This window comes from Mya arenaria, chromosome 1 (assembly GCF_026914265.1).
Source record: "Mya arenaria isolate MELC-2E11 chromosome 1, ASM2691426v1".
Lineage (NCBI taxonomy): Eukaryota > Metazoa > Mollusca > Bivalvia > Myida > Myidae > Mya > Mya arenaria.
Window position 1 is genome coordinate 55,097,725 of NC_069122.1, and position 11,704 is coordinate 55,109,428.

Consider the following 11,704-nt stretch of genomic DNA (forward strand, 5'->3'; position numbering starts at 1 on the left):
ATCAGTTAGAGCATATTGAAAGGTCTTTACCGTTTATCCGAAACGTAACTGAAATCCCCTAGAATATTATTTGTTTAATGTATTATATGCAGCGATTCGGGCGGACGTACTTGGGTGAAATCAGTTTAACCTTAAACTCCAAAAAAGAGGAGATACAATACGAGAAGATACGTTTGTGCGTATCTTGAAATCTCGACTCTGTAATTCATTCTTCCGCCCGTATTCAAGAGGTTTAGATCGTATTGTGTTACACTTATATAACGGACTTACCACTTTTTGAAATACAACTTTCCATTTTTTAAAAGTCCACTCTTAAATCAGTAAAATGTAGGGCATTAAATATATTCGCTAGTGTGAGTAATGCGTTGTATTTAAACTAAGCCCGTACAGATGGAACGGAATCGATCGAAGTAATTATGATTAGATTTCGACTGCCAATATATTATTAAAAATCAATATTATAACTACCCTTGTCTGATCATAATTAGAAGTATAAATTTGTGCGAGTATTTTGTAATATAGATCGATAAATTATTGAAGTTTTCATATTGAACTACGATTGACACTTCACGAGTAATATGCGCATTAATGAATTTAACTAAACTAAAACTTCATTGAGAGAAATAAAATGAAGCTGTGTGAAAAAAGCTTAAATAAGTGTATTATATGTTATATAATTCTGACATGGATTGGAGGAAAGCGCGATACGGTGTCGCATCGCGAAGTTGAATTTACAAACGAGTTTTTCTTCATAATCGAGGGTTCTATGGCAGAGGAAGTTAAAGTATTATTGAAAGAAAACAATTTCGATTTCCAGGTGCAGGTAAAACAATTATACTCTTACGGAACCAGTGAATATAAGTATTTAGCGTAAAAGAAAAACATTTTTATATGTTAAGGAAAGTTGTAACATTATGAAATAGTTTCACCACGGCATAATATTTAATACATTTTAATTAGTTGTATATAGTTATTTATGTCGAAATGAAAAGAAATAAACAAACAAATTTAATCAGTAAAATTTGACATGATTTAAACTAAATATACAGAAACGGTTATGAATCCAGCCAATACATTTTAAATTTGATAACATTTTAGGCCATGAACATAGTATAATTGCAATAACCGAAACTGCACTCTTAGGTCTTTCTGCAGGTTGTTGACGATGTTTCAACGTTACATATGAAAAGGATAGTAAAGGTATTTGAGGAAACAGAATTACAATTGCTGAACAAGAGCTTTCATGGATGGTAAGTGTGTTACGATCTTATTTTGATTATATTTTTGAAACCTTTTAACCATTTTGATTGTGTATGCGGTTTACCTGTACTTATTACGTATGTTTTATTGAGAATACCATTAATTATACTCGGCACAACAAAGTTGTAATGGAGAATGCTGGATTCAGCTTGTCCGTCTGTCCTTTGACAAACTTTTATATGTGCCTTATCTTCGATATCCGTTATCATATTAAGGTGAAACTTCACCAAAGTGTTTGGTCCAAGGCGAAAGGTTGTATGTCGTAGTCAGGTTTCGCGCTGTTATGTTATACAATGTAATGGCCCTTTATTATTATAAAGTGTACATAGAGATTTTCCTCAAAACCCGAGTGATCTATTTTAGCCTAGTGTTGCAGGGTTCCCTCAGACTGTTTATCGTATCGTTATTGCCCTTTGTCTCTTTACAAAATAGTATACATAGAGATTATAGTGTCCGCTTCATTTTCTGGACAAAACTCAACAGGAATGATTTATTCCCATATATTTACACTCTCTAGTACTTTTCTGTACAAATGAAGTGACGTTCATTTTCACATGAATGCCCCCGACGCATCCTCGGTGTAGTAGTATGGGCGGCCTACTTATTATGCAAATGTTAGTAAAGCGCATGCGCATTGTGGAACGTTCGCATCTGAATTCAATTTTTAAATCAAAATGGACGGAGTGCAGTATTTACTTCATAATCAAAATTTATTGATCCGTTCAAACAGTACAACTTTTAAAATTTGAAAGGGAGGCAAACGCGCCCACAGTTTAGGCATATGCTAGTATGCTATAACCAGTGAAGAGCATAAGGGCGGCGTTTTTTTTATTCAGCATTGTAAACGATATAAACAAAGCGTCAAATTTGTATGTTCTTACATTTTGTACACTGTTCATACATTTCGGCATCAAGAATATGAGGTTTTTGTTTATTTCGTACATAAAATTGTTCTTTTTGATACGATTTCACTGTTTTTAAACTGAATTGTAAAATTCAAGACACGAAAAGAAGGAGCCACTATCGGTGATGAATAAATTCGAATAGACTTGATGATGTTTCAAGCAAATAAATGGAAATGATGGAAAACGAATTGGCAGCACAATTTTGTTTGTTTTTTTCCGACTTGGCTTACACTCAAAAACTATTTTTAATTTGAAAGCAAGTTTACACATCGTTGTGAAGCTTGAATGTGACAGGAATACAACTGTAGTGGGGGTAATCTAAAAAAAAATAATGTGCAGCAAATTTAAAGAAAGAACAGTTGGACTGTTTTGAAACTGATTAAGGTAACGCATAATATCAAAATAAATAAATGTTTTACTTACCTTAAGCGAATAAACCATTTTACACTGTTTCAATTTTTATTTCACTTGTGCGAGCACACAATGACTTGTCAAGATTTAGTCAAAGCTTAAATATGTCAAAATTCTTAAAACATTTACCATAAGCTGTCACTTAAATAAAAGATGTGAGGCAGATTTCCTTTAATGATGTTAAAAGATAAAATAAAGGAAAAAAAAATACGAGACAAAATAACATAATTATTTTCCGCTTAATGATAAAATTGCATTGGTATAAAGCAGTAAAAAAGGAGCGGTACTTCGCTGTTCCATTTATTGATACCGTGACGCGTGGTTTCCCTTCGTATGTGAAAATGAAACCCTTTTTAATGATTTTGAGAAAAAACTGTAATACAATAGGTGTGTAGAAAGCTTGTAAATATAAGGATTGAAATTCATTTCGGAAGCATTCATACAATCGTGAATGCCCCACTCAAATGTCATTGCCAATAGGGCATTCAAGATCGCATGAATGCCCCCGAAATGATTTTCAATCCTTAAATAAGTGGTGCATGCAGACAGCCGGGTTTGCTCAGACTTTTATTAACAGAGATATGTCCTTTATGATTGTTTTTCCTTCAAAATATTTCATAACATAAGGATTAATTTGATACTAGCATGAACAGCTTATTATAAAGTTCAATATTTTTTTCAAATATACCTGTAAATAGCCTATTGTTTTTAAACCTGAAAAATATTTATTTACAAACATCACATACAAACAAGTACACAAATATGTACATGGGAGTTTATATACATTATTTCATTAGGTACCGTCGAGGCCTGTGACAACGTGAATTGACTTATAGTTTAATTAACATTTAACCTTGGCGGTCATTATCGGTTGCTAACAACAAGAAAATATTTTCCAATAGGTGTCGCAGAATATACTTCCGGGTTTTGTCAATTACTTATATTGCCATGTAAAAGTACTGTCTAATTGCATTATTTAGCTTGTAGATTGTGTTATAGTGATAAAATATTATCATTTGACGATTAAATAACATTTTATTTGCACTTACCACTTGTAATTCCACAATTTGTACCCAGAAACGCTGAAGTTAAAAACCGAATGTTCCTTGTGATAAACCGGAAAACGGTGTCTCTGTTACTGCGCTGTTCGTCAGAATGTGAACAAATATCGATTATAAACAACCATTTCATGATCAAGCATATTCTGATCAATGTCCTTTCGTTAGCGTCACAATGATCAATGTTCCCATCCACATTTCATTTAATAAATACTTCAAAAAAAAGTTAAGTATTTGCCTAAATAACGTCAACAGAATTTTTTGTAATATTTGTTTTTTTCCCTTGAGTTTGAAAGTTTTACAAATTTAACATACCTGATAATAAAAGTTTAAGAACATATTATTCACGTGAATTTCTCTATGTAGAACTAACTCAAACACTTGAAATAAAAGTTCGTTTGACGACAACCGGAGTTTACATATCTCTGATCAATGATAAAAATTGCCTATAACAAGTAGATAACTAGACATATCAAAGTATGGTTTAACTGCACTGAAAAGCGACAATTCCGAAACCTATACCCTCTCACGGCACTGTGTAATGTGGACATCTCTTTAACTGAATTTGAGTTGTTTAAAAGTTTGAACCCTGATGACAGAGTCACTGGATTTCTACACATCACCAACACCTGTCATTAATAACAGATCATTAACACTTTTCCAATAACGTTCAATAACGTATAGGGCCTTCAACAGTACAAAAGTCGTACAAGAGGTGTAGCTGTAGTAAGCAGTTAAGCAATGAAAAAAATGTTGTTTTTTCATGATCCAGAAACTGATAATATCTTCTGTCATATAAACCCTTTTTGACCCAAAAAACATGTCACAAAGGATGTATATTTCATTCACGAAAAGTATTGTTCCTCAACACTTAGTAAAACTTGAAATTCTGAAACGTTTTAGTTATTGGCCTTCCACACTCACTTGCACTGTAGAAGGCCCTAATATGTCTTCCCTCACGTTTTTATTTGTGTTCATTTATTTTAAGTTTCCATTGTTCACAGTAGTTTGTATCACGTTTAGGTGACTCTGTTGTCCTATGGTCGTTTCGCTTAGTAGAACACAATCATCTGCAGACATTATTTAAAATTGTGACAGCAGGTCTTAGGTTTAATCGGATTTCATGTGTTCATGTCAAAATGTGTCAATATCATTTACGAACAGAATGTACAAATAACGGCGAAGTCATTACCCTTGTTAATAAGCCAATGCCGTTTTCAAAGAAATATGATAGCCTGCCTATTCATACGTTTTACTAATGGCATAACTTCACTAAACATTGACGGAAGCATTTTACCAAACCTTTTTATCTAAGCAAATCTTTAGCAGCGTAATCCTTTGTAGTTTTATCTTATACGTTTGATTAGTGTACATAACATTTAATGCGCGACCCATGTCCAATTCCGGCCTGCTAAATTGGAGCTTCACATGAGTGATTTATATAAAGCCTAGTGATGGATGACGTTAGAGAATTTTATGCGTTTTCATCTCAAAGTTCTATGGTCGGATCTGAATGTTTCAGAAAATATCATCATATGTCATTGCTGCGTCGGGGTTGTATCATGATTGGAAGTGGTACATGCGATCGGCATGATTCCTTCAGAGCATTAGCACCTTTATATGTTGTTCTTATAAACATAAACAATGAAACTCCATAAGATCTATTTGTTGTTAACCTACTTCTGCTTGTTAATAATATTTATTTCGGACGTTTTACTCGCCTATGATTTCCTGAAGTAGTTACCCACAATCCCCAAAAAGGTTATTTCCTGTGTCTAAGCCATGTGTGTGTGTGTGTGTGTGTGTGCTTGCGTGCGTGCGTGCGTGCGTGTGTGTGCGTGTAAGTGATGTGTGTGGGGGGGATCAGTCACATTCAGGGATAGTTCTAGATATATTACCTGCTTAAAATAAATAAATAAATATCACCCTGTGCCAAAGCTCCGTACGACGGATAGTCTTACCACACATGTGGTAGCTCTATAGTTACTATATTCTTAATATCAACATTACTTGTTAACAGGTTAAGGATATTCAACAATGCAGAATTATGCATAATGCAGAATTACTGTAAAAAATAGCCCTATGGACTGATTCGAGGTTGATTACACGAGCGAAGATGCCCAAACAGCAAAAACTAAAAGAGGCGGAACAGACCAAGTGAGTTACTTGTTTTCATTTATGTTGGCTGAGTTCGTTTTATCAAAGTCAATGCCTTTTTAAAATGCTACATACAAAAGGCGCTACGATTTTGGATATTTAGATAAAGACATACCATCCATTTGCTTGAGCAAGTTGCATGTTATCTTATAACTGTTTGAATGATAAGTTCATTTGGCTCAAAAATAGTCTTTTAAGACGGTCGTTCCTTCTGATAGTCAAATAATGAAGATTAAAAAAATATAGGACAATTTCGAAATAATGCCTTCTAGCAATAACTCACATTGCCAAATCCTGCTTGGTACTTTCATCATGAAAGCATCGCATGTAATAATTGATCTATATCTAACACTTAACCAGTATGTTCACAGCAGAACGTGTCGAGGAAGAACCGTACTGGGATGAAGGTGAAGGAATTGATGAAACGTGGAAATCGGGAATAACCGGAGAAGGCATTACCGTGGCTATTCTTGATATTGGTTTTACCGTTGACCACCCCGAACTGCAGCCGAATATTGTGAGTCAATTAACACTAGAAATAGGTGAAACTCCCGATGCTTACAATATTATGGAAATTACATGTATTTGAACATTTTTTTCCAATGGTCATTAGTTGACCTGGTTTACGCAAAAGTATACTTAGTTATTTTAGGAATACATTTCGAAAGTATCTGGCCTAGCAACAAATCCTATAATGTCATGTGCATTTTATTTCTTAAATAAATCTGTATATCTATCTATCTATAAATAAAGCAGAAATGGAGCGTAGGATTTTACAAAACGTATGGATTATGTTTGTCGTAACAAAACCTGGCCCCCCAAAAAATGGATAAAATAAGTTTGAATAATAACTTAAGTATTTTTGAGAAACAGGGGCCTGTATTTAACTAGCATTTACCTGAACAGTGTTATTTTTCAGAACAAAAGTCTAACCTTCAACGTCGTTACTAATGATGAGGACGTGTCTGCAGTTCTGTTCCATAATTACATTGAAGAAACAATCCATAAAACAAAGTATATTCGTGTAACAGTCATTATTAAAAGTAACACAAATTTCGCTAGATAAATTAAATCATAAATTATATCACGTTCAACAGGTATATTTTATGAACGTTAAAATCATCTTTCATTATGCTAACATACTGACGCGCTCATTTAGTCTTTAGCTAGCTCCTTATATTTTTTTTCGTAAGCATAACTTTATAAATTTGTACGTAAACATTCAAATGTTTCTTTTGGGTTATTTGTTTACCTTTAATATACATGTTTGAATGACGTTTCAGTCACGGAAACGACTGTGCAAGTGTCGTCGCAGCGGTAAAAGAGAACAACATGTGTAGTGCAGGCGTGGCTTACAATTCCAAAATAGCTGGTATTCCTTAACGTATTCGTACTATCGTTCGGATAATTAGATCAAGTTTTCATGCCGCGTCCGTTGTTTATATTGTTTTGCGATTAGTTCATATCAGATTTTTTATCTTCTGTTATTCATTCATTAACCTTAATTTTCGCTATTATGTATTTGATATTCTTCCGATTTTATTTATTTAAATTGTTGTCATTAGCAAGACGCTGATTTTTTCAGCGCTGTCAATCGGTTCGTTTACAAAAAGAATGCCATTGAAGACAATAATATCAACCGCTGGCATGTGCAAAGGCCTTGCTTATCAGCAGAGTAAAATTGATATTTATTCGTCAAGCTGGACATTCAGTTCACCATTTGAAGAAATGGATATTGGATCCGAAAGAACAATAATCGCTGGAATTACAAAGGGTCGGCAGAGAAAAGGCAATGTGTACGTTTCTGCAGTAGGCCCTGTGGGAAATGGGTTTACAAACAGTTATTTCATTATCGCAGTCAACCAGATTGGCGTAAAAGGAACAGTTTCCAAGAACAGCTATGCTAATCCAGGGATTCTGATATCTTCCTTTGGAAAGGGCAAAACGCGTGCTGATGATTACATGGTACATTTTTGTTCATACTTTTATTTGGATATTCAATATGTGTAGTCGATATAAAACGATTACTTGCTATTTATTTCGATTTTTAGTTAACTGCATCCCAGAGGTACGATTCGGGAATACTATGCAATGCAAAGTTTCAAAGGTCATCTGCGGCAACCCCTAAGATTGCTGGAATAGTCGCGCTCATTCTTCAAAGCCGGTAAAATACAGTACTAATTTCGTGTTTTAACACAAGATCCGTTTCTGTTGTGAAGATTTCATTTTGGGATTGTCGTCATTAAAGTTTCTTAATTATTTTTAAATAAACTTTGATAACACTTTCTCAGTCTGCCTTTTGTTCCTTTGTTTGATATATTGCAGTCCTGACCTAACATGGAGACAAATCCAGCATCTTATCGTTCGATGTTCTAACCACACAAACCTAAAAGAGTCTATCAACTTCAAGCGCAATGGTGCCGGGCTCTACTGTAATAATTTAATTGATTTTTACCAATTTTCTTGCATTAAAAACGCTTGGTTTTGAAAGACAACACATAAAAATGGTCATTGAATACAAAGTGTAAAGACGACGAACATTATGAAAATTGTACTCATTGTTAACGTTATCTCTAACACAATAGACTGTTTCAGTTGCTGTTTTATCTAGATAATATAAAACATCATGCAATTCCTTTATGCAGATACGCGCAAATAATTTATTTTGATTTAAGATCATCGGCATTTTGGATTTGGATATCTGAACGTGGCTAAGTGTATAGAACTATCAGACGACGTAAAAAGCATTTCACAGAAGATGCCAGGCATAGCTACATTTCTATGCGATTGGAAAGGGTAAGATATACTCCATCAACACAGGCTTTATAAACTACTTAAATGCAACGTTATTTAGTCAATACTTATGTTATCTGTACGTTACACACACTTAAAGTGACACTCTTTAAAAATCTGTACATACAGATGTATAACAAGCATACAATTTAAGTGATAAATATTTAATTACTTACTAAATAATGCATTTATGAAAAATATTAATTACTGAAAACACAATTTTAACCGTGTATGAAATAGCTGATCATGCAAAATATTAAATGATTGGTGAATGCTAAAATATTTATTGTGATACACTATCGTCTCATCAGGTAAAACTACTGTGTTTTCTGAACCTTTCTTTCAAATTAAACTCGGTTTCTTTCATAAGAATCATTATTTTCGACATTTATTCATCCTTTTTAGTAAATTAAAACATTTGTTTTAATGGTGGTATATCTTATTTCAGAGTAAGAGTGCATCTTTAAGTTTGAAGATTATAAACGTACAGTCGATTTGCATAAAATTAGACAGTTTAAAATACAACTATTTCTTTCCTTAATCTCTGTAATTTAGCATGTTCAACATGCAATAACTATCTTATATTTGTTGTCGCAGTCAGAGAAATTCATCAGTCGCATATTTTGAGGCAACAGTGGATTCATTGAACGAAACAGTGGAGCGTGTTACAACCACAATACATAAATCATTGTTACAACACATTTCAAAAGCTGTATTATATTCTCCCATGGGCACCTCGTCTGTCCTCATTGATGGTTCAGAGTGGACAAAAGATGTTCATAGTCCATTGAAGGGCAATGCAATTACTTCGACACATTTTTGGGGTGAACGTACAGCTGGAAGATGGACATTAAGCTTAAACGGAAGGTTTCACAATGTAAAAGGTATATGCGTGTGATTAATAGACGTATTTATCACTTCTGATTTATTCTTAAAACATGTTTAAAGCTATATTACTGTTAAGGCAAACGGAAAACCATTATTTATGGGCTCTGTTTGTTGGTATATGAATAGGCCTGCATTACTGAAGGTTTTTCATTAAAATGTCAGCTTACCTAACCCAAACAACTGATGGAATGCATGATGAATTCCACGTTTATACCTGTATAATTATCCATGAATTAGTATGATAAATATATAGCATATGTCTTCATAATATTTTCTAGATGACTCTGTGAGCCTTACATTCACTGGTACATTTGTGACACCAAAGGAAGACAAAGAAGATGAAAACACTCGAAATTCCGATTTTGTGTTCATTAGTATTGCATTAACATTGGCGGTTCTACTTCTCGTTCATGCCGTGATTTGGAGGGGCTACCTTTATGCAAATAGGAATTAAATCAAGACAATCAATGGAAACAGTCATTACTAACAATTTATCGCACAAACAAAATTACATAAAAGATAAACATACCAATTTTGTTATATAGTATTTTTTAAATATAATTTATATATCACTGGACGTAAGGCTATCTTTAACAGGAATTTTACTATGTTTTACTGTGCCATCTTTTGTTAATGAGAGTAAAAACAATTGTAAACAGTCATGATATGAATGTTTAATATTTCAAAGCAGTTGTGTGTGAGATTGATGCTTTAAAGCTGAATGATCTTAGCAAGTTTTAACATTATATGTTATTTAAGCGTACCTGGCCACGCTTAATCTTGTAAAATATTACTTATTCTCTTATGGGATTCTGCTTACGAACATTCTTATTATGATTAAAAAAGGCCAAGTGAATTTGCAATTTGCAATCTATTCAGATCTGTCATTGTGTAAACATACCATCTATGGATAGCATGTTGTTTACATTACATTCCTAACCATACATCCTGATTATTATTAGCAATTATACATTTTACAGGTTAATTTACATCACTATGTGTTATTCATGTACCTTGCTACCTATTAACACATTTACTTTGTTAAAAAGGTCAAATAAAACTGTTGGAAATATATATTATGTATAAACCTACACTTTGTATATCATCATCATCATCATCATCGTCGTCGTCGTCGTTGTCGTCGTCGTGGATATAACGAGATACTAGATTATGATATCATATATGGTATGACTCAATAGCTGTCATCATAACATCGTTTTTTTAATTTCATCGTCACAAAATTCTTTTGTACCAAATTGGTTCTGGGTGCAAATTTATCTCAAAAAGTAGCCCAATAAATTATTAGTCATTATCAATTCAACATAATTGTTAAAATTGTTCCAAATCTAATTTATCTTTATTCAACAAAATATCAAATTCCAATATCCTCCAATGTGCTCATAAGGATGAAAACAAACGGGTCATGTACCAGCATCATACATACACGGCACGTGACGCGAATTCTGTTTCAGTTTTAATGGTTACCTCTTGGATGCGGTAATATTATATAACACAGGTTCTCAAAAAAATCTGCATACGGACAATTCGACAACATTTGTTGTCGTTTTAGTTTCATTGAGATGGCTGAAACTGTGAAAATACTATACAATTTCGTAAAGGTAACTTAAAAATTAAGGACAAACAAGTGAATATTATTTAGGCATTGTTGGATATCAGTGCTATGACTGTATTGCTGCCAATTTAATCTTAGTATGGTCTAAACAATGGTTGGTTAATTCGAAAAAGATACACTAGACAAAATTCAATATGTGGCTGCTCGCGTAGTTACCGGTCTTACACGATCCGTATCAATAATCAATCTACTAAATGAAATTGTCTGGGTGTCCATTACGGATAAAAACACAATTCAAAAGCTGACATTAGTATATAAATACAAACACAACATGTGTGAAAGCTTTTAGTAACAACACGTACAATTTAAGAAACTCTGAAAACTTTTAAACATTACCTAGAAGAACTCAACTTTATGCACAGTCTATACTTCCATCCGCTTTGAGGATATGGAACGATCTAGCATATTGTAACTCTGCTTGCATGTATGCATTCCTATTCTCCAAACCATGGTTATTACTCGACGGGACACGTTTCCTGGCCGATTTTTTGTACTTTAACACCCCATTTTGTTTTATTGCTAGCATATCACCCACATATTGGTGAAATACAAACAAACTTCTGCACAATTGTTTAGCCTTGAATGGATACTTGTTTAGT

The 11,704-nt window shown here is 33.5% G+C and overlaps 1 protein-coding gene across 1 annotated transcript; it reads left to right on the forward strand.

The window, feature by feature from the left end:
- Positions 1-537: 537 nt before the first annotated feature.
- Positions 538-10,546, forward strand: LOC128228786 (neuroendocrine convertase 2-like). The gene is made up of 12 exons (XM_052940291.1): positions 538-823; positions 1,156-1,250; positions 5,655-5,791; positions 6,163-6,308; positions 6,711-6,805; positions 7,075-7,163; positions 7,377-7,756; positions 7,843-7,955; positions 8,117-8,223; positions 8,467-8,587; positions 9,182-9,468; positions 9,751-10,546. Exons 6-12 carry the CDS (start codon positions 7,124-7,126, stop codon positions 9,924-9,926), a joined length of 1,224 nt encoding a protein of 407 aa, XP_052796251.1. The 5' UTR covers positions 538-823; positions 1,156-1,250; positions 5,655-5,791; positions 6,163-6,308; positions 6,711-6,805; positions 7,075-7,123; the 3' UTR covers positions 9,927-10,546.
- Positions 10,547-11,704: the final 1,158 nt, after the last annotated feature.

Bases quoted from the DNA above. Each gene is read 5' to 3' on its own strand.
- LOC128228786 (XM_052940291.1), top strand. From the start codon at position 7,124: ATGTGTAGTGCAGGCGTGGCTTACAATTCCAAAATAGCTG. The intron at 7,757-7,842 runs GTACATTTTTGT...TTCGATTTTTAG, and splicing joins CGCGTGCTGATGATTACATG to TTAACTGCATCCCAGAGGTA. The intron at 8,224-8,466 runs GTAATAATTTAA...TTTTGATTTAAG, and splicing joins CAATGGTGCCGGGCTCTACT to ATCATCGGCATTTTGGATTT.